Source organism: Opisthocomus hoazin, chromosome 15 (genome assembly GCF_030867145.1).
Source record: "Opisthocomus hoazin isolate bOpiHoa1 chromosome 15, bOpiHoa1.hap1, whole genome shotgun sequence".
In the NCBI taxonomy this organism is placed as follows: Eukaryota; Metazoa; Chordata; class Aves; order Opisthocomiformes; family Opisthocomidae; genus Opisthocomus; species Opisthocomus hoazin.
Genome location: NC_134428.1, coordinates 12,874,344 through 12,901,134, shown reverse-complemented (window position 1 = coordinate 12,901,134; position 26,791 = coordinate 12,874,344). Strand labels below are relative to the sequence as shown.

At 52.5% G+C, this 26,791-nt stretch overlaps 1 protein-coding gene across 1 annotated transcript; it reads left to right on the top strand.

Moving 5' to 3' along the window:
- The first annotated feature begins 741 nt into the window (after positions 1-741).
- On the top strand, positions 742-26,791 carry TRAP1 (TNF receptor associated protein 1). Its single transcript, XM_075436506.1, has 18 exons — positions 742-823; positions 5,466-5,633; positions 7,045-7,127; positions 7,531-7,671; positions 15,485-15,556; positions 16,291-16,451; positions 17,640-17,749; positions 17,938-18,011; positions 20,464-20,619; positions 21,002-21,122; positions 21,250-21,319; positions 22,498-22,645; positions 23,051-23,236; positions 23,836-23,974; positions 24,485-24,570; positions 25,101-25,246; positions 25,573-25,645; positions 25,936-26,791. Exons 1-18 carry the CDS (start codon positions 742-744, stop codon positions 26,035-26,037), a joined length of 2,118 nt encoding a protein of 705 aa, XP_075292621.1. The 3' UTR covers positions 26,038-26,791.

Genomic DNA, 26,791 nt, shown 5'->3' with positions numbered 1-26,791 from the left:
ATATTAACCAATTTGCCCGAAGTTGAGAGCAGGGGAGCCTGGCCGAGCCGTGGCACGTGGAGGGTCCCTAAGGGCTGCTCCCAGCCCGGCGCAGCGTCTCCTCGGCCCTCAGCCCCCTCCGTGGGGAAGCCAGGAGAGACTCAGCCATGGGTGACCTAACAGCAGCTTTCCAGTACCTGAAGGGGCCAACAGGAAGGACGGAGCAGGACTTTTCACAAGGGTATGTAGTGATAGGACAGGGGGAACGGCTCTAAACTGAAAGAGGGCAAATTTAGATGAGATATTAGGAAGAAATTCTTCCCCATGAGCGTGGTGAAACACTGGCACAGGTTGCCCAGAGAAACTGTGGCTGCCCCCTCCCTGGCAGTGCTCAAGGCCAGGTTGGATGGAGCTCTGAGCACCCTGGTCTGATGGAAGATGTCCCTGCTCATGGCAGGGGGGGTTGGAACCAGGTGATCTTTAAGGTCCCTTCCAACCCAAACCATTCTATGGCTCCATGGCCGGCTCCGACGGCCGGGCTCTGCCAGAGGCCGCGGCGCGCAGCGGGCCCCGGCAGCCCGCCCGGGCCCTCAGGGGTTCCCCGCGGGGACAGGGCTGGGCTGGACCCGCGTCCCGCTCCCGGCGCCCACTGCCCCCATCTCCGCCGCCAAATGGTGACCGCGCCTCGGCGGGGGGGCAGCCCGGCGCACGGAGGTGACGTCATCGCCGGGCGCCGGCGCGGCGTGAGGCGGTGCGCGCGGCATGGCGGCGGCGGCGGCGGCGCGGCGGGGGCGGTGCCTGGCGGCTCTGCTGCGCCTCGGGGCCGGGCCGCGGGCCCCCGCAGGTGAGCTGGGCCGGCCCCTCCCTCCCGGTCACCGGGCGGCTGGGAGCTGCGCCGGGCCCCGGCGGGAGGGCGGCCCGCGGGCCCTCCCGGGGCTGGGCCCTGCCGCCCCCCAGCCGCCTCGTCCCTGCCTGCGTCCGTCGCGTGCCTGGGGGCGTGGGAGCGACCCCCGGCCCCGCGCGTGCACTAGCAGCGTGACGTCACTCCCGGCTTTGGGGGGAGGGGGGAGGGCGAGGGGCAGCGGCTGTCACTGGCCGGCCCGCTTGCTGGGCCGCGGGCTCGCAGGGGCTGCAATAGGGCGTATATCGCTCGGCGATAGGGTGTGTATCGCGCGGTCGGGGTCGTCTGTCGGCTCCTGTAGGGTGTATATTGCGTGGTGAGGGTCGTCTGTCGGCTCCTAGAGGGTGTATATCGTGTGGTGAGGGTCATCTGTGGGCTCCTGGAGGGTGTATATCGCGTGGTGAGGGTCATCTGTCGTCTCCTATAGGGTGCATATCGTGTGGTGAGGGTCATCTGCTGGCTGTGATAGGGTGTATGTCTGTTGCACGGTCGGGGTCTTCTGCCGGCTGCTGTAGGGTGGTATCACGTGCCCAGCTGGGCGGGGTACTGGGAAGGGAGCTGTGCTCTCTGTTCTCCGTTTCCCAGGAGCGAGCTCAGGATTTGGCCAGACGGACCTGGCCGCCTCGACGGCTGAGGAAAGCCCAGCGGTGAGGCCTCGACCACGGGGCTGTGCCGCCGTCCTGGGGCCACGGCGCGTGCGGCGAGAGGCCGTTAGCCGAGGCGCGGCGAGGCGCTCCCCGCGTGCCCGCTCCCTCCCGGCTGCCAGCCGCCGGCGCTGGTCGGCAGACAGGGAAGGTGTCGGCGTGGGCTGTGGTTTCCCCGCAGGGACAGGGGAAGTTGCATGGCAAATCGGGTCGTGGTCGGGGTCAGGTCGTTGGATTTATGGTGCCGCCGAGTGCCGCTTTTCGGTGCTTCTGGGCAATTCGTGGAAATCCGCGGCAGCTCGTTGGTGTCCGTGTCTGGGCAAGAAGCCGTGTGCCTCCGTGGGGGCAGGCGTACGCCAGTGGAGCCGGGGTTTACTCCTCAGCCTCCCCTTCGGGGGGAAATAAAGCGAGGTGGAGGTGGGGAGGGAGGAGCAGGAGGTGCTGTCCTCCCGCTGGGACGCAGGTGGAGATTGCCGTCCCTTCGGCCGTCGAAGCTGGCAGCGTTGTCTCTTGGCTCTCATGGTGCTGGCGGCAGATTTTTTCGGCATGAGTGGGGCGGTCGGGGTCTGTCTCCTCCCTGGGTGGGCACAGGATTCGATGCCCAGGTAGCGAGCCCCTCCTGCTAACAAGGCCGGAGCTGGGAGCGTCTTGTTGCAAGCGCTGCTCTTTGCAAGAGCACCTCCGGCTTGCGGCTGCACGGCAATCAAGCTGTTGTGGCGATTTCTGCTGACCCAAATTCTCCCCTTTGCTTTGAGCCGCCTGCTGCTTTGCGCTGGATTTCCCACCCGAAATTTCCACCTGACATTCAACTTGACTCGCCGGAGGCCTTCGCGGAGAGGAGGGCGTCTTTCCTGCGGGGTTCGTTGGGTTCGGGGGCCGCTGAGGCATCCTGGTCCAAACGCAGCCCCCACAGCCGAGGGTCCTTCCCGTTTCTGCGGCGCATCCCCCGTGTGCAGGGTCGCACGTGCAGGGTGGCATGGGGCTCACGGAGAGCTGGGGGTTGGAGAGTGGCGTGGGTATCTGCCCTCTTTTGCGCCGCGGGCGGGAAGGCACGTGGGCCGCAGTAAAGCTCGGTGTTAGATGAACTCCACTTAAAAAGACCCTGGCACATCGCAGCGCTCAACAAGGGCAAGAGCAGTTCCTTGCTTGTCTCTTGGTCTGAGGAACTTGCTTCTCAGGCCCATTCCGAGTGTTGCTTTGCCCTGTTAACTCGGCAGATACTTTCTTAAAAGCTTTTGTGTGCCAATAATTGTGGATTTGCATCCAGAATTGACCAGAGCTTTTTCCCTGCCAGCGAGGCAAGGGGTCTGCGAGAGACCGGTGGTCTGGAGATGCTGCAGCTTGTGTTTAATGAGCCGTGTCTCTGCCTGGCACAGGACGGGCTCTTAATTAAGGATGATAAGACCAAACATTACACAAATCCAAAAATAACTTCTGAATTGATGGGTGGTAATTTATTATTTTGCTTCAAAAGTAGGGACACAAAAACTGCGAGCACATCAAAGATTATAAATAGCTGTCGTTTCTGGAGCGAGCTGGTGTTTATGGGCTGGGGGTGACCCGTTTGTCAGCTCCGGTGCCTTGCTGCCTGGAGATCTGACAACAGAAGTTGCCTTGAGGTGAGCACGGAGCTGCTGCTGATCTGCTTCTCTGAGATCTGGAATCAGGGAGGGAGGAAATTCCCCTCCTTGTATTTCTGCTGGTTGGGAAATTGTGTGTGCGTGCGCACCTACAAGTGCAGATTTTTCAGAGTATCCTGCACCATCTCACATTAAAATGAGCGTAAAATACATAAACCCTGTGTAAATAAGTAAATAAAATGGACAAACCCTGGGCTGACTCCGGCCCTGCCGCTCTGAGGCTCGGCGGGCTGGAGAGCCACAGAGCGAGTTCTCCGCGGCGTTCTTCTGCAGTCACCCAGGCTGTTTTCCTCGGTGCTTTCTCAGATGAGCCTGACAAAGGCAGTCGAATGAGAGATAAAGAATGTGTCCTGTGATAGTGCGGCAGAACTGATTGTGATGCGGAGAGCGAACAGTGATGTGTGTGGGAGGTGCTCAGAGGCATTAAGAAATATTTGTGGGCTCTTTTCTTTGAGGGCAGTGACTGGGGAGTAATTCAAGCTTCTGGCTGGAGCAGTGAATCGTGATTCGAAGCCTTCTGTGAGGAGGAGGAAGCATGAGGAGTGACAGCCTCCTCGATCAGCTCTTGGGGACGAGGTGCGGGAGCCAGACGCGCTCTTAAAGCTCAGGGGTTCGTGTTCACCTGAGCTGGAGTGAGTGAGGGCCCAGCCTGACGGTCTGGAGCAGTTCTCGATGACCGTACTGGCTGTAGCGGCTGCTGAGGTGGGCAGGGGGTTTGCTTGTGAAGGCAGCCGGAGACCTCCCAAGATGAGCTGGAGGAGAGCGAGGGGCGTTGGTGAAAGGGTTGGGCTGCCGAGTGCTCTCAAGGGCTGTGATGAGGTGGAGGAAGGTTCAGGAGGGAGCTGAGTTCTCCCAGTGGGTCGGCTGGACTGGAGGGCTGGGGATGGCCAAAGAAGCTGTTTCCAGGAGGGGCACAGATGCGCTTTGGGACTTCCACTGTACTAACAGTTCTCAGTTCAGTCTGTGGGTGCTTTTGTATCGATTCATCTAAAGGACACCTTGAAAATACGCCTCTTGCAGGCCTGGGGTGTAGGCTTTGCCTCCGCTCTTTGCTTGATGAAACAGCCTGCAACCACACAGCAAGTCGTAAGAAAAGCCTGGGCTCGTCACCGCTTCCCACCACTTCTGTTGCTTTTCTGGATTCTCCCTGCTCTGCCCAGGGCATGCTGGTCGCTCCTCTGCCTCCCAAAACAGCCTCGTCCATTGATGTTCATTGTAAGGTTGGGGGAGGCCAAGTCACTGCCTGTCCCCAGTGCAGCTGCGTGTTCAGATCGTAGAATCATAGAATAATTTAGGTTGGAAAAGACCTTGAAGATCATTGAGTCCCACCGTACCCACACCCTCCGGGCTCTTACTGTGGCACGGGCCATTCTCGCTACGATTCAGAAATCGCACCAAGTAGCAGGCTTTGGGCAGAGCTCTGTAGTGCTGTAAATGGTCTTTTGGTGGCCAGGTTTGGCTTTGTTTCATCCCCTGACAGAGAGTAGACTGATTGGCTCACCTGGGCGCAATGGAAGGAGGAGAAATGGGAATCACAGTCCTTAACGGGGCTCGTGCCGCTTCCTGACTCATCTGTGAGTTTCCCCACTGATCGATTTGTTGACTGATGGCTTTGTTGCTGCGTCTGCTGCTTACCCCAGAGCTGGCTTTGTTGGCGGATGTAGTCTCTGTGCTCTGTTCACTGTCCTCAGGCAGTCAAGGGCCACATATTTATTGCCGTGGAGTAACAGCTCAGCTGGCTGATAGGGGCCAGGCAGGAGTTGTTCTTGGGGATGGGAGTGAGTGTGTTGCAGAGGAGCTGGTTGCTGTCGGCGGGGGTGAGCGGGAGGCAATAGATTTTGGTGCCCAGAGGCCTTCCTGACGATGAGCGTTCATACAGCGTCCAGAGGAGCTGCGTGTGCGGCAGAGGCGTCTCCTTGCTGGCACCGGGGTTTTACGTTTTCGCCGGTGGTAGTGTGGGAGCTGCAGCGTCCCTGTTGTCTTCAGCTTGGCCAGGTAACAGCAATGAAAGCCGCAGAATGCCTCTTCCTCACCAGCTAATTCGTTGTGAAAGCTAGTGATTGTCGTCTCCTGGCTAGAAGTTGAATTCAGAATAGACAGTCTAAAGTAGCAACTTGCCCTTCTGGTGCAGTGAATGCAATGCCAGAAGGAAATAGCGGGTGTTCGATTGCGAGGCAACTTCGGTCTTGCTTGGGTAGTGTAACTCCCCATGGAATTGCTTAAATGGGACCTTTAAAGAGTTCTCCTGTTGCTGCCGATACTTGTGATCTATACTGAAGTATTTTGTCTTGTGTCTTCTAGCAAAAGGAGCAGCATGTCTGCAAAGACAGATAATCCCTCATTGGAGCCTCCGGTACAGCGCTCCTGCCACCAGCATTTCTGCTGTCCGGACGTACAGCACGCAGACAGCGGAGAGCAAGGAAGAGGAGCCTCTGCACACCATCATCAGCAACACAGAGAATGTGAAAGGTGGGCACGAGCATAGGCGTCTTGTGGGAGCATGCTTGGGGTGCAGGCAGGCCCGGGACAATGTCTGGGTGCAGCCGTGCCCTGACTATGAAGGTGAGTCCTCTGCAGCAGTGTTTCTGCCTCTGGAGGAGGTGCAGGCATCGGGCATTGCATCCTTGCTGGCAGGACACATTTTGAATCTGAATCGCGCCATCGCCTCCCCAAAACTGGAACGTGTGAATCAGAACGGCCTTTGCTGAGAAGTGAGGCCATCAAGCCTGTGGGAGGAAGTTGCATCTGTGGGCTTAGCCAGGCAGTTGATGGTCGCGCGTATGTATAGAGGTACTACAGTTTGCCTAAAACCAGACTTTTTGTCCCAGAAGCAAGCTGTGCCTGCCCGGGTCATTGCCGTCAATCATGGATGGAGGTCTGATAAGAATCCTGGTGTCAACCTTTTAGTTAGACTGAATTGCTTTGCACATCTCCAGGGAGAGATGCTTTAAAGCAAAGTCACATGAGTTTTTTCAAGCACAGAAATAGCATCTTAACTCTGTGCTCCCATGGTTTTTCTGGCAGGCTGTTTTGAGACTGCCAGGCTGTGAAGCCCCCAGTGGGGTTGATGCGCTGCTCCTGCTGCTGTCCACACCCTGGCTTCGCACTGGTCTTTGGGGAACGTAGGTCCTCGCCAGCAAGGCGTGGTAGAGGTGGTGTGTGACCCATGGCTTTACCCGTGTTGCTTCAGGGTTCTCTAATGCCTCTCGCAGGAGAAATGCCATTTTTGAAAGGCCAAGGGTGGTCTTTCAGCTGAGACGTGTTGTAGTGTTATTCTTTCTGAGGAAAATCCTCATTCTGGGCCCAGCTACCTGCCTGCGTAGGTGGCTGTACCTGTGCACGCCCTTGCATGCTCCACAGAGACATTTGAGAACCTGCCTTTCTCTGCTTAGAGCTTGGAGTGTTGCTTGGGCATAAGAAAGGCTACCAGGCTGCAGGAGCTCTTGGAGCAGGGCATGTGCAGATGAGTCCCTTGAAAATCGAGTCAAGGAAGAGAATGGAAGGCAGGCTGTAAACCGTGGGAGGCATTTGAGAGAGCGGCTGGGGCTTGCGTGGAGCTACTCGTTCACCAATTGCTCCGCAGCCCAGACATGCTGACCAGTGTGCTGGTACTGCAGGCTTTGACTGCCTTGAGGTTTGTGTGCCAGGAGTTGAGGCACAGAGGCCAAGTGTCTGCTTGGCAAAGCGTGCTGCCTCATACAGGTGTGTGAAGAACACTTTTGTTGTCATCTTGTTGGAGGCCACAGCTACCTGGGGCCCATCCTGCTTCAGGCTTTCACTTCTGGGAAGCTGAAGCATGTGGTAAAACTGCCATATTGCCTTCCTTCCCAAGAGCACCCTGGTGAAGTGCCTTAAAGGTGTGTTTGTGACTTTATTGTAGGTGCAGCCTCTAAACACGAGTTTCAGGCTGAAACGAAGAAACTGCTGGACATTGTTGCCCGTTCCTTGTACTCAGAAAAGGAGGTAAGGCACCCGCTACCCGCTGGTAGATTTTCTGGTGGCAAAGCCCTGTCTCTGTCTAGGGCTACACCCAAAACGGTTGAGCTGGGAGAATACCTGCTCAGTTTCCCAGCAAATCCTGTGCTGTTCACATGTCGTGCTTTCTTGAATGATGTTTTCTTAAGACACCTTGAAAATGTGTTTTCAAAACAATTTGTAAGCATGGCCAGGTGACTCTGTGAGCCTCAGAGCCTCTGCACGTTAATATTAAGTTCAGACAAACTGTTCTCCTGGCAGATAATGTGGAAACCCAATTCTTTTTCTAGCGAGCTGGGAATTAGTTTGTGAGTAAGCACTGAGTTCCCAGGTCACTGGAAGTGCAGTGGACAAGGCCAGGCTGCAGTGTCAGGTTGTGTCTCATCCCCAGGTATTTATCCGGGAGCTGATCTCCAATGGCAGTGATGCGCTGGAGAAACTGCGTCATCGGCTGATGGCAGAAGGGAAAGCCTTGCCAGAGATGGAGATCCATCTGCAGACAGACAGTGGAAAGGGAACCATCACGATCCAGGTAGCTCCCTTTGGTAACTGCTGCTGTCATCACTACCCTCTGTCCCTTGAAGGACCGGTGGAAGCTGAGCGGCAGTGCAGTCCCGTGGATTCCCAAGCCTGCCGGAAGAAATGTTCTGTCCTCAGCCGGACTCTGGTTCAGGAGGCTGTAACCTCAGGATTTTATAAGAAACCACCAATTTATATCCTCCCCACTTGTCCCCGTAGGAAAATTCACTGCTCCTTCCCTCCCTATTAGGATCTGCCAGCAGTGTTTCTCCTGGTACCTTGTCTGGTGCACTTCCCAGGTTGCGAGCACATTTCTCACTAGTGGAAAAGTTGGGAGTCTGGTTGCGTCCTGGCCATTGGGGAGGAATTCCCTCACCTCCTTAAGTCTGAGGTATTACATGGTAGCTTGCAGACCTTGCCTTTCAGGGGGATGCTGGGATGGTGAGAAGAACCTCGCATTGCTGATTGTCTCCATCCCCATCCACTCCAGGACAGGACAAGTCCAGCTGATGCTGAGGCTCTGCCCTAACGCACAGGTGGGACTACAGATTGCGGCAGTACCATAGCCCTTGTCTGTCCTCCTTTCTGCAGCCCCAGTTTTGGTTGGTTGCTGCTGGGGACAAAATGCTTGGCAGGGGCAGGGCAGTCAGTGTAAGCATGCTCACCTGTGGTCCTCGGCGTGGTGAGGGGAGGTGGAGCTGGTCCTTCTCTCCCTACTTTGATTGCTCTGGTCCAGGGTGAAAGGCTGAGGCTCAGTTTTGGTGTTTTCTTGGCAAAGTCCTTAATGCAAAGAAGGCAAACTTGTAACTTTATTCATGGACCAGTGTCAGCCGTGAGAGCGTAGCTGTGGAGTGTTCTCAGGAGAGCAGAGAACGAGGCAGACAGCGGCATGCGAGTGAAGGCTGACCGTAACAGGTCCAGCCAAAATATGGCACAGACAAACCACACAAGCTGGTATTTTTCACGTGGGACAAAAGCATGGGCTGTCAGAGGCTGCTCAGTTATTTCATACTTCTGTTTCTCTGCAGAACAAGCAACTGCAGTTGCCATGGGGAAGTTAGTGATCGTCAGTGGGCAACACAATCATCCACCCAAAGATTCTCAAACCGTAATGCAGGGGCTTTGCTATTCCCGTCACACCTGACCATTGCGTTTTTCTGACCGCTGTGTAGCACGGATTCTTTAATGAGCTCTCATTTAGCCCCAAGTCGAGTGCCATTCCTGCCTTGCTCTCATCTTTCCCTTTTGCAGTCATAGTGGACACGTAGCCCCTGACTCCGTCAAGACACTCTTACACCTCATGCTCTCGAAGTGTGGAAGCTGTCCCCTTCTTTGGCTGTTTGGTTAAGAGACCTGTTTGCCCACACTGCAGATAAGGGTGCATTTGACATCATGCCCAATTAGATGTGTTAGGGATTTGTTTTTATATAACCCCCTACCTGGCTGCCTGTGCATCTCTAATGCGACTAAACGAGTCTTAACTAGGAAGCTTTTAACTGCAGCAGTACTGCACTCTGAGAAGGGAGAGAGAACAGCGCTACTCCAATCTCTTTTAATAGGTTTGCCTTTCTCAGTAGTGCCTAAAGCTCCTTACCTCCAGTGAAGTGTTTATTTATAACCTCTTGAAGAAACACACTGCATATAACGATGACTTTGAACAGGCCTCATTCAGAACATTTCCATGCCTTTCAGGAACGCAAAGGTGCAAAAAAACTTGCCTGCAATGATTGAACCAGAGATAAACCTGTCCATTAGTCGTTGTTTTGTTTTCTGTACTCAATAGGACCCACCAAAACAGAAGGAGCAGGTCCCTTGTGTGTGATCTGTAGCAATGGTCACCCCAGTTTTTTCTAGAAAGGTCCCATTGTCTCACTCTGAGCCCTAGGCCCTTGTCCTCAGATCTTCACACTGCTCTTGGCCCCTGGATCTGCTGGATCTGTCCCCTCCCTTTCTAAGCCCTGTAGCATCTCTTTGTGTCTCAGCAGTTGAGAAAAGGCAGGTCTGTAATGTGTGATGCCCTCCCTTACAGGCGTATTCCTGGGGGAGATTGTCCAGCTCCAGTAAAGAACTACATTCATCTCTGTTCAGTGACCACAGTTCTACTTGCTTCTCTGCCCGGACTGATTTTCAGTTGATAGCATAGCAAGACTCAGAATTTTAATACGGTGTCCTTATTCAGGATATCCTGCCTAAGCATTGCCAAGAGTTTTGTCTGCTAAGAGGGAAATGTTCACTGTCCAGTGGATTGCACCACCTCGGTTCCTTCACCAAAGTCCTGTTGTTTTAGCAAATTCCATGGTTTCCTCCACCCCTTTGAAAACTGCCTCATTCTGTTTCTAGGACAGCTCCATCTGGTAGCAGCCACAGCCTGCAAGGTCAGATCTCTTAAGAAAATCCGCTTGAAAACGTTAGGGGTGTGTTTTCAATGAGGACAGATCTGCAGAGCTCTGCAGTTCTGCGTGCCCAGGCTTTACAGACATGTTTTTGGATGCTTTGGGGCGGGAACAGAGAACCCCTTACAGACCCCGAAGCCCTGTGACCACAGAGCTCTCCTTCAACACGTGCACGAGGGTCCCCACGGCGTTTGGCTGTGGTGTGGTCGGTGTTACTGCAACACAGCTCTGCCGTGCTGCTGCGTCTGCCGGTAACCCTGGGTTGGCGTGAGCTCGGGGGCAGGAGCCGTTCTCGTGGCTGATGGTTAATTTTAGGGCTAGGATGGTGCTAGCAGTTTAGAGGAAATTGTTTGAAATATTTACAGAGCTAATAGCTGCTGCTGCTGGGTGAGGGAGTGTGGCTGCTGTTTTAACACAGGTAAGCAGCATAACTGCTGCCAGAGCTTGGGCTGCTCAGTTCGCTTTGCTGGGCTTTCTTCTAGCTGTTGCAGTCATCCAAACTCAGTGTCTGTGAAGCCACAAAATAACAAGTTTGCTGTGTTTGGGAGGAGTTAAAATGACTGCAAACACCACTCCTCCCTGCAACAGCTCCCTGTATCGCTGAGCAGATCTCTCCTGGCTTACAAACAGTCTGCAACAAGGACTGGGCTGTCCTGAGGCTCTAATAAGGAACTGAGATATCTGCGCGTTTGCAGTCCAGTGCAGGTGCACCCATGTGTCCAGCACAGCTTGGTGCAGGTGGGGAGCCAGTCCCCCTCCGTGCTGGGTCGTGTACCGGCAGCCACGCTGTGCTGCCAGGCTGCAGCAGAGAGAGGGTTACGTCCTCAGCTGTGTGCAGCGTTGCAGCATCCGTCTGCCACGGGGCCTTGAGGAGGCAGGGGAGCAGGAGATGGACGGTAATGCAGGCAGAGATGGAGAGGTAAAGCTGGCTGCACTTGGACGAGCCTTAGGTGGAATTAAGCTTACAGAAATGTGCCCCTGGTTGCAGGGGTGGGTGAGAGCTACCAGCTGTTGCATCATCTTTAACTAACAAGCCAGGGAACCAGAAAGACAAACGCATCTCAAATAACCTGGGGCCTAGGGAAGGAAGTGCAGGATCTTTTCTTCATGCCAGAATAAGAGCACATCACGTTTAAAAATGGGAAATTTGAGGTGGGTAAAAGGAAGTACTTTTCTGAACAGCAGGCATTTAGACCTGGATGGGTGGAGGCTGAGCCTGTAGCAATGTGCAGCACTGTTGAAAGTAATGTTAACACAGGGTATTGGAAAGGGAAGGAAAGGGAAAGGGAAAGGGAAAGGGAAAGGGAAAGGGAAAGAAAGCTCAGGCTCTCTGCTTTGGACAGCTTCCGTGTACCGGGCCAAGACTACGTTGTATCTGTATGGATCAGTTTTATTGTGCGTTTTCTGCTGTTGGTTGCTGCTGCAAATACTGTGTTGGTTCTAAACCAGAACGCTGCTCCAGTGCGGCTGCTGTCGTGGTCTTGTGAATCTTAAGTCTCTTTAAGCAAGGTTTTTTAAATAATAGGGGGGAGACCTGCAGATCAGCCATTTTGGGCTTTTATTACTTCATCAGTTGGTGAAAGCAGCGTGTCCTTGTTTTGTAATGTAGTCGGTGTTCTTCTGATGCCGTGTTGAGATTTTGCACTGTGTTTCAAGTGTTTGTTTTGCAATAAAGTGAGACAAAAGGCCCAGTAGCTCAGACGTGTACCTCCAACTGCAAGCATTCTTTCAGATGCAGCCATGGCAAAGACAGCAGTTAATGGCTAGTTAATGGATTGTGTGGTGTAACGAGGCTCTGCAGTGCCTTAAATTGGACTCAGGTAATGAGCAAAGATGTTACATTATCTAGATTCTTGTTTACCAGCTAAACTGAGCAATTTGTTGATTTAAACTAGATTTGTTGCTGTAATTCTGCGCAGTTTTCTGCTTTACCAAAAGTACGATATGAATACAAGTGCTGCGGACTAGCTGATTTGATGAGACAGACAGTGGGGCTGGCGGTGTTCATTTACCCCTCCATCAAGGAAGACGAGGTCCTCAGGGCTGTGGAGCAAACGCAGAGGGTTTCGTGGTAGGAGCCCCGAGGTATTGTGTGGCCGGCAGTTGTCCAGCTGTGGTCACACGGAACAGTCTCTGCAGACGTCCGGCAGCCACACTGCAAAGGTTAGAACAAAGTGTAGAGAAAGCACAAAGGTCCTGTGCAGTCCAACAGCAGGCTTTGTATCTGGGAGGTCTCCACACACAAAAAAGGGGCTAAAGTCAGTGTTCAACTGCTGTCTGTACCCGAAGGGTAAATGTTACTTAGTTTAGATGTGTAGTTCAACAAGTATGGCCTTAGTGCTCTTCAGAGTCCCTCAGAAGATGAGGCCAAGGTCTGTAGCCCGTTGTGTTGTCCTGCAGAGGGACAGGGCTGTAGAGGGGACGGGTCAGGGGGAAGCTGTTTACTCTGCACCCGTATGAAGTCCCAGAAGGGAAATTCAACCAGGTGAGTAGATTGTTCTGCTGAGTAACAGAAGGGCTTCTGTAATTAACCTTCAGCTAATGAAGTGTCAGCGCACTGAACTCTGTTTCATGGTATACAGGGGTTGATTTCTCCAGGCTGTGGAGCAGCATGTGGTACTTTGAATTCTGAACATATCCCTCATGTCTTGTAATTTGTGAAGCCCCATGTACAATTTGCTTCTTGTTTTTACAAATAACTCTGTGGCTGTTTTCAGCCTGATAAAACTTTTCTTCCAGACTGGAGGGAGTGTTTGAAACTCTGCAGGGGAAGAAAAGTTGCAATGTTGACGGTGGAGCAATGGCAGTCCTTGCGTTTATGCTGGCCGACGGTGGGTAGAAAGTGCTTGCAGAGGGTTGTGAAATCGCACGGTGGTTCCTGGCAAAGATGCCTGGAGGCCGAGCAGCAGCCCATGTAGCGTGGAGCGACGTGAGAAGGACAGTGGACGTCCCACCAGCTCCTTCCGTGGATTTCATGGAGCTAGTGCTGCTAGCACTTGCATCGGCCCAGCCCGAGGCGGGCTGCTCGTGGGCAGGTCCGTTCGCTTCCCATCGCTGAAGAGGGCCTGCTCTGCAGAAGCCGAGCTCCCGTCTCTTCACTGCCAATGCCGTTTTATTCCCTGATCGTCCCCGGAGCAGCACCATCTGGTGAAGGGAGCCGAGAAGCACAGTGCGAAGGCCAGCCGCAGGAAACGCGTACGCAGCAAGAGCGGTTTCAGTCTTGATGGCATTCTCATCGTCATCGTCCCAGGTGTTTTCCTGCAGTAGGAAATGTCTGCTTTGCCAGGATCTTTGGCCGGCCACCTAAAAGGACGCTCTCCGCTTTCCCTGTGAGCAGCTCAGCACTGCTGGGGGAGCAGACCGGTCTGAGATGTGCTCTCTTTGTTCCTTGCGATTCACCCTCATCAGACTAGTCTTCAGGAATTGTTGTTAAGCATTTTGCAATAAGTTTGGCAGGGAGTTTGGAATTCAATAGCTAAATAAATTCGTGGGGTACGGATATATATATATTTTTTTAACATACTGGAATTTGGGAATGACATGCTGTGCTATAAATAGAAGTGGATCAGAGGAGTTAAGAGTTCTGTTCAGGGTGTGGTGCAAACAAAACCTGAACCAGATGCTGAAAACTTTTCTTTCTGGCTTTTTCTTCCCTAGGGGAAGGGACCTTGTCAGATTCCTGAGATTTTGTCATACCCTGTTTGTTTTTCCTGGCATTTCGTCTCCCACTATTGAGATCTTACTGGGCATCATCTCTGTTCTCTGCCAAGAGGACTGACTGGCCTTGCCATATTTGATCAAGTGGAAGGTGCTGCTGTGCCGTGACTGGTGGGGATGCAGAAAAATGTCTTACCCACATGCCACCTCACTCAGTAACCTCACAAGTTGACCACAGTTTGATTCTTCAGTGGGGTTAAACACTAGATTAAAAAATATGCACTGACATTAGCTTATTTTGCTAGTAAATAAGCCCAGTAAATGCCCCACATGGATGGCAGAGGCATGCTGTGCCGGAATTCACTCTGGCATCCCACCTCTGAGCCATCTAGCAGCAGCCAGTTCCCCTCTAGCTCGTTTTGCTGCGTTAGCAGTGTTGGGAGCGTGTCAGCCCGCTTCTGGATGTGCGGACTGCTGTTGGCTGCGATAGCTGTGCTCGCAGGTACTTGGGTAGAGCTGAACTCCTCACACAAGTGAGAATCACCTTTCACTTTGCCAATTTTCACGCTGCTGCTGCCTTACAGAGTGGATCGGAGAACGTGTAAGACTGGCATCTCGGGGTGTTTCTGTCAGGTAGAGAAGTTGTTGGGATTTGGGAGGGGGCATGGCACTTGGTTTTCAGCAGTGACATCCTGGAGAGCATTAGCCTACACTTTGCTTCTGTGGTGCAAGTCTGAAAATATATTGGACTACAAAGTGGGAAATATTTTTGCTGGGGTCCTGTGTGACAAGGTGGCCATTTCTAGCTGGATGTTGCTGTTACGCGTGTTACCTTGGCATAGTGCAAATGTGTTGTGGCAACAAATAAAGTTGCAGCTTAGTCTGAGGCTTGCTGCAGCCTTTTCTGGATGGTGCTGCTGCAGGGTGCGCTGCCTGAGAGGCGCACGCTGGCAGCAGGGAGTTGTTTATCTGCATGCAGGGATGCAAATCTGGATTAAAGTGGGGAACACAACAAGCTGTGTGCCTGCAAAGCCTGGACAGAGCACCGTGAGGTGTGTCCGGTGCGATGTACTGCTGTCTGGGGTTAGGCTGTTCCCGTGGGCACTGCAATACCCTGCTCTCAGGGACCTGGGCGCCAAAAGTTTTGTACTCAAGTCATGTGGAGCGTAATGTGAGAGGGAGAGGAGGAGGGAAAAGGTAGAGTAGATGGAGATCAGTGACTGTGATGCTTGTAGACGAGGGTCTGCATTACGTGAGAGTTAGGGGATTCACTGCTCTGCCGCCAATTCCTGGCATGAAGGCATTGGTTCCCTGTCTGCGGACTGGAAATAAGCTGCTTCTCGCTGCTCCGCGACTCCCCTTTGGATTTGTTCAGGAATGGAAGCTGTCTCTGTACGTGCACAGCACCTGGCACAGCGAGGCTATGGCTGGGTTGAGACCTCTCCTCAGCACTGTCATCCTGTGCGTTTTGAGAGGGCTGTAGAAACCAGCCTGTCTTGGCATGCTTTTGTTTTCTCTCGGTAAGAGGCTCGAGCCTCTGAGCTTTCTGGTGGTTTGTAGTCACAAGGCAGCTGGTTGCCCCTTGGAGCTGTGTGCCTCTGGAGTCCACTGTCCTGACCGTGTGCAGGTGGAGCCTCAGCTGCAAGTCCACTGTCGCATTCACTGCTCAGCTGGCCGGGAGAGAGTGGGAGTCAGACCTGGAAGTTGCTCAGGTGCTGCATGCTAAAGCAGTGCTTCTCTACTGATGTTTCAGCTACAATCACTGTTTCTTTGCAGGACACAGGTATTGGGATGACCCAGAAGGAGCTGGTTTCTAACCTTGGTACCATTGCTCGATCGGGCTCAAAGGTAACTTGGGATGAGGCACTCTTTCTCCCCCCTTAGAAGAGTCTGCTCCAATTACAGACATGTCTGTTGTCCCAGTAATTTCTCATTCTGTTTTGTCCTGTCCCTTGGCCTCCAGCCCAGCTGAGAAATTACACCCCTCTTGGAAGGTGAAACCTACCTGTGGAGCCTTCTAGCTTTTAATGGTCTCTGCTGTGTGCTGTGGGAGGTCCATGGTGCCCAAGCAGCACCAATGGGTCCTGTGTGTAATGCTGCTGTGCCTGGCTGCCCTCACTCCCAAAAGCAAATGCCTTCCTCCCCAAGCCATCGTTACGTAGGAGCACATGCTCACCCGGCATTCACCCCGTGTCCGGGAGGGCAGCAGCTGTGTCCTCGTGCTGGCAAGTTGTTTTATATACATACATGATTTCTTTTTTTTATCTCTGGAATCACCATTTTGAGGTTTCAAGCTCCTGACTGACTGAGCCCCTGCTTGTTTTCCTTTACTGCTAGTGGCAGTGAGCGTTGCCCTAAGCAATGCTTCCCTTTTCCAGAGGTGGGAAGAAACCCTTTTCCCTGGGCACCATCCTCAGAGCACTGATGCAGAGATGTGGGATGAGGGTGTTGGACTGCCGGGCTGTGCTGCCTGGCATGGGGCTGGGTCAGTGCGTGAGGAGCGCAGCTGGAGGATGGATTGCAGCCTCCCAGTGGTACCTGCAGTCACTGTGTGCTGTTTGATGTCTCCTTTGCTTTCCCAGGCCTTTCTAGATGCTCTGCAGAGCCAAGCTGAAGCCAGCAGTAAAATCATTGGCCAGTTTGGAGTGGGTTTCTACTCAGCCTTCATGGTGGCCGATAAAGTGGAGGTGTTCTCCCAGTCTGCAGAGCCAGGGTGCCCGGGCTACCACTGGTCATCAGACGGGTAAGGCTGCAGAATGGGGTGGAAGCGTGGGGAGGCTGCGTCCAGACCAGGCACGGACTGAGTGCTGTGCCAAGCGAGACAGGGCTTGTGTTGTCTTTCGTGACCAAGCTTACTAGTTTAGATCCTGCTCAGATTCTACCTGGTAGCAAAGTGTGGCCAAGTGTGCCAGGGTGAAAACCACAGGGACAAACTTCCTTTGTCAGAGCAGGCGTGTTGTGGATGAAGAGAATACCTGCCTCTCCTGTTCTTTCCCTGCTGGCAGGCAGTCAGCTTAGCAGTGCCCCAGGCTGGAGAGACAAATTTAATCTCGTTGGTCTCATCGTCCCCTGGGATTTTGCGCAAGGGCACCCACAGTAGGCAGGGCATGTGTGGTGCTGTGGCTCAGTAGACACGTGTCTTCTGTGGGCTGGACCTGCGTGCTCATCCTTTGCTTTTTTGCTTGAAGTTGCAAACATGTGGTGGCAAAGCTGTGGACTGCTGGGCCATGTTGAAATTGGAGCTTCTGGGGGTCACAAGCTTTGCATCCCCTTCAAATCTCCTAGGAATGAAGAATTTACTACGTTATTTAAATTCTTGAAAAAACATCTTGTAACTCAGACATCAGACTGGCTTGGGCTGCAGTCAAGCTGCTGTATACTGCAGTCTGCACTGCTTTTGAAGGCTTGCTTGTCTGTCATCGCTGCTGCTGACCACCCCGTGGGTCAGTGCTCTCACCAATGGGTGATCTCCATATGCCATTCACTTAGCAGCAGGGTAGGAGTGGTCATCCAGAATGAGCACAGCTGCTGCTCGTTTTAACCAGTTAGTGCATACTCCAGTGGAGATACAGATGAGGGCCCTCAACTGAGTCACAGTTGTGAAGGGAGAAAGCAGGAGCCTGGGTGTTGCAGTCACTGTGGGAAATGCGAGAGAGACTTCACGACCTGAAGTTTGTTTGAAGTTTTGTTTCTTTTTCCATAGAGGCTGCTGGTGCCTTTGCAGAGCAATGTGTCCTGGGTCTGGAGCCTCTGTAGGGAAGACAGCCACATGTTCTGGGGGCGCTTCTGAGAGGCACAGAGAGCATCTGGGCATTTAAGATCTTTTGGCTTTTCCTCTTGACACTAAAGTGTTGTGTGTGCTCTTAGTTTAATAAAACATTTTTGCATTATCTGAGGCACAAGCTGACATGGGGTTTGTTTCTAATCCTAGTTCAGGAATGTTTGAGATTGCAGAAGCATCTGGTGTCAGAACTGGGACTAAGATTATTATACATCTCAAAGAAGACTGCAAGGAGTTTGCAAATGAAGACCGAGTGAAGGGTGAGTGGAGGAGGGAAATGTGGTTACCTGCTGTGGGGCTGTGTGAAGTCTGTTGGTGCCCCATCAGTGGGAGGTGAATTTACTGTGTTTTTCCTTTCCTGCAACACCTTTCACTTGCTGTTACTGAAGAAATTCTTCCAGTGTTGTTTTCACAAACCTGACTTCTCTATGTCTTCTTTCCATTCCAGAGGTGGTGACAAAATACAGCAACTTCATCAGCTTCCCGCTGTATCTCAACGGGAGAAGAATTAACACATTACAGGTGAGCAGGAGGGCCACAGGCAGATCACTCATGGAGATCAACCATTGTAAGCCTCTGCTGGAGACAGGAAAGAGCATAAAGATGCTGCTGTCCCTAGAAATCAGAGTAGGATTGTCCAGGTTATCACAGACCCTGCAGTGATCAGTTAATTAGAACAAAAGCAGACAATCCAGCAGAAGTCATGCCTGGAACTGCTGGTTTGCATTTGTTGGAGAGAATTCTTGCAGATTAGCAAAGCGGTTTTTATTTATAGTTATCTTTTGGATCTTCCCTTAATCAGAATTATTATTTCAGTGCTTTGTAATACTTATTCTAACTGTTTGAGCCAGGTGACGTGTTAGCGGTGCAGGGATTGCTCGCATCGCTGGCATGGTGACACTTCTTGGTGCAGTTCTTTCTGTCCTTCAGTGCGGAGTAGCCAGTGCCAGTGAAGGGTTGGTTTTCTCAGTGGCGCAGCTCACAGCCTGATATTCTGCACAGCTCTGAGCTGAGCACTGCTTGACGCTGGCGTTTTCTGACTGCTAAAAATGACATAGCAGCCAGATCCATTTTAGTCAGAAGTTCTTGGCCCAGTTGCAGTAATCACCTAGGTGAAATTAATTATCTTTAAAACAAAAGTCTATGAATCATTTTCCTCCAACATCTCATTTTCTGGTTGGTTAAAGCTTCCTCACCTAAGAGAGCAGGTAGAGAGTGCATGTGTGGGGTTTTTGTTATTTTCTGGAATGTGGCACTGAATGCACAGACTTTCAGGACTGTACTTAAATCATGTTAGTTTATCTGAGATGCTGTAATTGGCGCTATTAGTCACTGATATTTATTTGGATTCCTGCACAATAGTGTTTCTGTTCCAAAGGATTTCTAACCGTTTCCTTTAAATTACAAAGCCAGGAGTGAATGTAGACAGCTGTTTGTTCTTTCTACCTGACAATCAATAGAAGACTCCCTAGAGAAGAGTAGTACTAGAGCAAGGGGTGCAATGCCCTTAATAGAGTCATGTACTTCTATCTTCTTATCAGAAGGTCTGTTTTCCCTTGGGATACAGAAACAGCTTTATTCTCATATGCTTCCATTTCAGGCCTTTTCTTTATCCAGGATCTTGTTTTTGCATTTTTCCATGCGTCAACATCAGTTCACTGTAAATAAAGATGTAGTTAGATCCCTGGTGTGGATTTTCCTAGATAAGCTCTTGAATGCTTGCCATGTCGCTGACAATGTGGAGTTAGAGGCTTTTCGAGTCTAACTGTGATAACGTCGCTACAATTAAGCCTCTGGGAAAGCAGCACTTCACCTAACAACAGCCTCTGTAAAGCACCTTAGTGTACCCAGTTGAGTCCATAATCCTACCTGTGATCCTGCAAACCCTCCAGGACGCTTGCCTGTGCTGGAAATGTTATGAAGCCACTTGTGGAACAAGGCTTTGAGGCAGAGGAAGCTTTAAGGAGTATGGCAGCATGGCAGGGTTGCCAGAGCCCTGAATGCCGTGGACTGGGAGGCAGAGGGTGGGCTGGATGCTTGTATTGCCCCCAGTGATCACTCCTATCACTCATTAGGGCTCGAGTAGAAAAGAGTGGCAGTGACTGTAGTGAGCTTCACCTGGCTGGAAACACGAAATTCTTAGCTGGGTCCCAGTGCATGTGAAATGGGCAGAACTTCCCAGGTGTTTGCTAGATGCTAGTCTTTTGCTGAGAACTTTTACTGGAAACTTATATGTGGTGTGAGCAAGGGCTGAACGCTCCAGAAAGCGTTGCGGGGTTTAGAGCAGCATCGGGTGGAAAGCCTGGCCACGGGAAGGAGCTGCGCTGGAGCTCATGGCTTTGACTCACATGTTGATGTGTGAGACGGTGCTGCTGAAGCACTCTCTGACCCTGCAGCAGGGATGGCCGAGTGGTTCGGAAGGCGTCTCCTGAACTGCTCCAGAGCAAACCAGCGGAAAACGAGCAATCCGGGAGTTGCTTCACAAGCACTTGGCTGACCTTGTGGTGGGATAGTGACCTCCATGAGGGAGGCAGGCGGGTTGCAATGGACCCACTTAAACTTTCACTTTTCTTTTGCTTGCTGGTCAGGCCTGGAGATGCTTGACCAGTACTGCCAGTCAGTTGAGTTCTGGTAACTCTCCAGGATGCTCTTGGCCAGTAGCAAGTGTGAGGCAATCCCATTTGGTCTGGGCTAAACAAAGCTGCCTTATGTATGTTGCAGGGCAAGAGTACCTCTATGGGAGGTGACCTGAGATCAGCTGAGGGGCAGGAGTTTGTTAGTCTGTGATAGCGTGCCTGGAGCCTAATACATCCCGCTGCTCTTGGGCTGTGCCGAGGAGTCTGTCTGTTGGAAAGATCATATTGCCTTGCACCAGTGCCCTGGAGGGAAACCGTAACTCTGAATGGAGAACCCTGCGCTGTGAGGCCGCAGGTCTTGAGAGCTGATGGGGACTCATCTCCCTGCTCCTCCACAGGCTCTCTGGATGCTGGACCCCAAGGACATTGGCGAGTGGCAGCACGAGGAGTTCTACCGCTTCATTGCACAGGCTTACGACAAGCCCCGCTACGTCCTGCACTACAAGACCGACGCTCCCCTCAACATCCGCAGCATCTTCTACGTGCCTGAGCAAGTATGTGCCCCTATGTCCTGGGAACAGGGGGACATCTGCCCGTGTGCTCCGAAGAGGAGAGAATAGCAGAGCTCCTTAGGGAAAGGAGGCAGCTAAGGCTGCGGAATGGCAAGCAGAAATATCAAGCGTGGCATCTCTGCGGTGGGCTGGGTGCCACAGGATGGTGGTGGGGGTACTGAGCCACGACAGGAGCAGGGAGATGGCTCAGGTGGGTCCCTAGGGAAGACAGCCAAGATTTCAGCTCTCATTGGGTTCAGCACTGGTAGTGAGGACCACAGTGTGACCTGGCCAGCTGGTGCAGCCACAGAGATACCGCAGCGTGGTGTGCAGCTGGGCATGCTGCACAGGCCTGCTGTTACCCTTCTATCTCTTGTTCCTGCAGAAACCGTCCATGTTCGATATCAGCAGGGAACTGGGCTCCAGCGTTGCCCTCTACAGCCGCAAAATTCTCATCCAAACCAAAGCTGCAGACATCTTGCCTAAGTGGCTGCGTTTTCTTAGAGGTGTGTGCTGGGACCAGGAATAGCAAGCTGTGGACCACGGCTTCCACGGGGTGTAAGGCGAGAGGCTGCCTTCCTGAGCCTGGCACCTGTGTTTGCCTCACTGTTCAAGGGTTGCTCTGTGTTCCAGGTGTTGTGGACAGTGAGGATATACCCCTGAACCTCAGCAGGGAGCTGCTGCAGGAGAGTGCCCTTATCAGGTACGTAAGAGGTAGATCCTGTGGACTGCTGAGGCTCACCCAGCTTCTTGTTGGTTGAGGAGGGGGCGTTGTGGGATAGTTAGAGGGGCTTGGAGGGACCTGTCATGTAAGCTGCATCCATCCATCCTTGAGAATTTCTGTAGTCTATAAAGTGAGTTGTTTCTCAGCCATGCTGGTCACATCTCAGGATGTGGGAGCAGTGTCCTGTGTTATACAGTCTGCTGCCGCCTGCCAGGGCCGTGTGCCCCTTGTGCACTAGGCTGCCTTTCGGTATCTCTGGTCTACAGCAGTAACGGTGGATTTGCTGTGTGGTGTATCTGGTCTGCACCACCAAACGGTTTGGAAAACAAATCCCAAAAGTGAGTCAGCTGTCAATACTAGGAAGCTGGGCCACACTTTAGTGTCACCATTATCTATGTGTAGATCTTCAGACAGCACCTTGTGCCTTTTGTCTCCACACTTCTTTCAGAGCTCTGCTGTGCTCATGCACAAATTTGTTGAAAACTCTGTGCCAGCCAGCGGGGTCTGCATTCGGTGCTGAGGCCCAGTGAAGATAACGGCCTGCAGGCCGGTCTCCTCCAAGAACCCCTTAGATCTGGCTTTGGTTTTTCCTTCCTTTTTGTCCTTCAAGTCCCCTCTCAAATACCTGCCATTGTTGGAACTGGAGGGAAGGATAAGAGTAGGCTCTTACTCCTTAGCGTTGGCGCTTCTAACTTTGTATCCTACAGCTGGTAAAATGCCTCACTATAGTCACCAGATTAACCCTGTCACTTCACAGAGGATTTTCAGGCCTTCCAAAAGGGTTCCTCGCGAGTGTAACCTTTCATAGCTGCTTCCTTCCCACGTTTAAGGGTACCTGTGGGAGTGAGACAGGTGCCCTGTGCACAGTTGGTTGTGTACTGCAGCCTCGTTGAGTCACGAGTTACTGAAGATTTGAGCTTTAGCCGTACGTTTGTCACGGCCCTGGCTATCTCTCTAGCTCAAGAGCTGCTCTTGACTGAGATATGAAGAACAGATGTAGAGCTGTGAGGGAAAGGATTCAGTGGGCCTAGAGTTTCTTCTTTGTCCTCATGTTTGCAAATGCATCACTAAAAAGCTGCACAGGGAGAGAGATGTTCACCTAAAATCTCTTGTCTTGGTCTAGCAGCTGTCTTTAAAAAGGCTTGTTCCTGCTGCAGGAAGCTCCGAGATGTTTTGCAGAAGAGGTTGATCAAGTTCTTCATTGACCAGAGCAAGAAGGACCCTGAGAAATATGCCAAATTCTTTGAGGACTACGGGGTATTCATGCGAGAGGGGATTGTCACAATAGCAGAGCAGGATGTCAAGGTACCAGGAGTCCCAAAGCACTGCACCATCTCCTGCGGTGACCTGGGATGAGGGGGGTTGCTACTTCTCTGTGAATCTGACGTGCCTGTAACACTGTGTTCCTGGCTCTGACGCTGCAGAGTCTCTGTGCCCGCACTGTGTTGTCAGCTCTCACTGATGCAGTATGAACTACAGCAGGCAATAAGTAGGGCTTTCCCATTTCCAGGAGAGCTTGACCTCCGTCCTGTCTAGGTCAGTCTTTTGCCTTCATAATGGCTGGAGCAGGAAAGGAGGAACTTTATCCCCCGAGCCTTTTTGCAGGGCTGCAAACAGTCCTGCGTGCTACAAAGGATGTCCTGGGGCTGGGAGCAGTCAGGTAGAGCTATAGTTGCCTGCCTTCAGCTCACAGGAGCACGTTTCTTCCAGGAGGACATAGCAAAGTTGCTACGCTATGAATCGTCCGCCCTGCCTGCAGGCCAGCTGACCAGTCTGACCGACTACGCCTCCCGCATGAAGGCAGGGAGCAGAAACATCTACTACCTGTGTGCACCCAACCGGCACCTGGCCGAGCACTCCCCGTACTTTGAGGCCATGAAGAAAAAGGACATGGAGGTGGGTGAGCAGAGTGCCATGGCTGGGGGAACACCCTGAGCTGCTGCATCGGTGGTCAGGGCTCACCGGGATCTCAGAACTGAGCCAAGCAACGAGGTCTGGGATGGACCCCCACCGCTGCGGTGTCTTTGCCCGGGCTCTGTCTCCACGCAGACTGGCTGCTGTGGCGTGAAGGTGTGAGGCCAGGGAGGACCTGTCACACTCTGTGCAGGCGGATTAGCACTTGTGCAGACATCTGGTTCTGACATCTGCTTAATACCTTTGCTGAAGCCCAGAGCATGAGCCTGGGAGCTGCTGGGCAGGGCTGGTAACCGTGTTCCAGGTGTCATCTGCGGGCAGGTGGCCCTTTGGGACTGGAGTCAGTGCTGGTTCTCAGTTTCCATGGGGCAGCGGGACTTGTTCATCTGCAGACCTTCCACCCATGGTAACAAAGCCCTCCAAGGGTTTGCTTTCATTTGAGGCCCCGAGTGAGTCACCATGGGGTTGACCCTGCTTATTTCCCTTGGGATGTTCTTGCTGTTTGGTGCGGAGTTGCCTTGGGAAGGACAAAATGCTGTTACATCCCAAGCAATGTGTTATTGTCCCCTTTTTTGGCACAGGTCCTGTTCTGCTATGAGCAATTTGATGAGCTGACACTCTTGCACCTTCGGGAGTTTGACAAGAAGAAGCTGATCTCAGTGGAGACAGATATTGTTGTTGATCACTATAAGGAAGAAAAGTTTGAGGAGAACCGCCCAGGTATGGTGAGGCTCCCTGGCCCTCTGTGCTGCGTGCAGTCCTGCTGCCCTGTGCCAGTGAGGCTGCACCTCCTCCAGCGCTCTTGCAGCTCCTGAGCATGTGGGCAAGAACATTGCTCTCCATCCTGCCGTTCTCATGCTCTGAGGCAACTTGCACTTCTTGCTGATCGCTTTCATCCCATGTGATCAAAGTTTAAGCAATTTGCTAATTTAAAGAGATGGAATGTCATATGTGACATTTCCATGATTTGAGTTTTAACAACACTCATCCATCTGGTGCCCTGACAGAGGCAGGCAGGCACTGGCAGGGCGTGAGCCTGCCCTTTCTTGGCATGGCACGGCCTGAGACGAGGGCATATCCATAGGTGCGTGCTGAGCAGTGCTGCCTTCCCATTTCCCCAAGAGAAAAGATAAATGGAAGTATGAAGTGGACTGAGCTCAAGAGTGAAGCACACTGGCCATTGGCACACTATAGGTGCACTCTTCAGATGTGCCCTCTTTCCCCTGCCAGCTGCAGAACGTCTGACGGAGAAAGAGGCTGAGGATCTGATGGCCTGGATGAGAAATGCCTTAGGCTCTCGAGTCACTGGTGTTAAGGTAGGTATTCCTTGCCTGGGTAACTGAGTGCAGGAGATCATGGAGGTAATAATCCAGGGAAAAATGATGGTGGTTGATTTGGGATCTGCTGCCACAGATTTTTCTTTGGACCCTGAGAGGAATCGTTCTTCTCCATGCCTGCTTTCTGTAAATGATATGAATGCTGATGTTTGTCATTTGGGATGGTCAGCATGGCAGCAGAAGAACCACATCTTCCTGTGTAATGAGCAGAGCCCATTTTGCTTAGTTCACGCTCAGATTACCAGAAGAACAGGCTGGTGACTGTGGTCTAGAAAGGCTTGTTGGCGAGGAGCACTATGGGTCCAGCTGCGAGCTACTGCCTGTGGACCAGTGGGGCCGCTTGGACCCCCAGCTTTCCCGCTGGTTTAGGCAGCTCCTGCAGGATGGGGATGAATCGTGTGGGTGCTTGGTGTAGATCTGTGCTGAGGAGGCTTCGAGTCCTCAAACCTCCCCGACCTCTAACCCATGGGCAATTTCCATCTTGGCACTGACTGCCATTTTTGCCACAGGTGACCACCCGGCTGGACACCCACCCCGCCATGATCACCGTGCTCGAGATGGGGGCTGCCCGCCACTTTCTTCGCATGCAGCAGCTGGCCAAGACCCAAGAGGAGCGTGCCCAGCTCCTGCAGCCCACCCTGGAGATCAACACAGGGTAAGGGGGAGCAACGCCAGTGCTAGGCCTGGAGCACTGCAGTAGTTCTGGGGTGGAGGCAGGGAGGAGGCAATGTAAGGCTTCCAGTCAACATGAGCCAACCACAGACACTATGCCCAGCCCTCTGAGGACCCTGGGGGTTAGAGAGACAGGACGGGAGAGAAGAGAGAAGCCCCCAGAACAGGAGCAAGGAAGTTGGAGCTATTTTGGCCTTTAGGTAGAACCTTTTCTGTCCTGCCTTGGCTTAGCTGCTCATTCTGAAAAGAAATGTCTCATTGTGTCCAAAAATACCGAGTCTTAGTGTTGGATCTCTCTCACTTTTACAGGCATGCTCTGATTAAGAAGCTTAACGAGCTGAAGGACGGTCAGCCTGATCTGGCCCAGCTGTTGCTCGATCAGGTGAGAGCCAAGCCTTCTCCCGAAGCAGCACCATCCTCCCCAGAGCCAGCTTGCAGACCATGTGTGACAGTGAACAGAGTGAAGCCCTTGTAGTGGTCAAGAATCGCATCCTCCTGTGGCCCCTACTCTGGGTATCTTGGGTACTTGTGGTCTATGTGTTTTCCGACCAGATGGCCTAGAAAACATGCTTGGTCTCAGCGTGCAAGTCCTGGAGAGTGGCATTCACTTCCTCCGCAGCTCTCATTCAGCTCGCTCTTGCCACGTATTTAACGTTTTCTTCTCTTTTTTAGATATATGAGAATGCCATGATAGCAGCAGGACTGAATGAGGATCCCAGACCAATGGTGAACCGGCTGAATGAACTCCTCACCCGAATCCTGGAGAAGAACTGAGCCCCAGAAGACTGAAGGCGGGACTCTGTGCTGATACCTCTTTTGCTCAAGTGCAGTCACCCTGTCAGCTGTTGCAGCATCTGCTTGCAGGCACTGTGCAGTGAGGGGTTCACGTGGCAGAGGGTCAGGGAGCATGCAGGAACTTTCCAACCCTCACTGCACAGAGAGGAGCCAGTTGTAATTATTAGGTCATATGTCATCAGCCTGTTCAAAGTGCCGTGTTGCTAGTGGGAACAAAATCCAGAGGCTGCTGCTAAAACAATACACCCAAATTTCTGACACAAGCCCAAAGAGCCTCATAGCATACTGTTTCTAGAAATGGCCTTTCCCAAAACAGATGCTGGCATCAGGATTCCCAGTTAGGTCTGTGAATACACCTCTACTCAATCGCTGTGCACTGTTGTGCTCGGCACAAGCACTGACAGAAGTGATTTGTTAAGAAACTTTCACCTCTGACCAGGCAGGAGGAGTTTGCTGGCATGGAGATAGATTGCTGCCATTAGTAGACGCAGATACTGTTGGTGGAACATGTCGGTACGATCCCATGGCAGAAGAGATCACCGAGCTGCTGGATGATTGAGTTCATCCTGGCCTTGCTGTGGAGAAAGGGAAGTAATTGGGAAACAGCTTTCCAGCGTGCGGCTTTCTGGAGAGCCTCCAAGGTTTTTGCCTCTTCTGTGGGATGAGGCAAACTGCATGTCTAACTGATCTGTATTTATGATAAATAAACTACTCCTTTTTCCAGGCTTCTGCA

What these genes read in the sequence shown, in the direction of transcription:
- TRAP1 (XM_075436506.1), top strand. Translation starts at nt 742, where the DNA reads ATGGCGGCGGCGGCGGCGGCGCGGCGGGGGCGGTGCCTGGCGGCTCTG. An exon ending in TAGCAGAGCAGGATGTCAAG is followed by an intron (nt 22,646 to 23,050) that starts GTACCAGGAGTC and finishes CGTTTCTTCCAG; the next exon opens with GAGGACATAGCAAAGTTGCT. An exon ending in GTTTGAGGAGAACCGCCCAG is followed by an intron (nt 23,975 to 24,484) that starts GTATGGTGAGGC and finishes TTCCCCTGCCAG; the next exon opens with CTGCAGAACGTCTGACGGAG.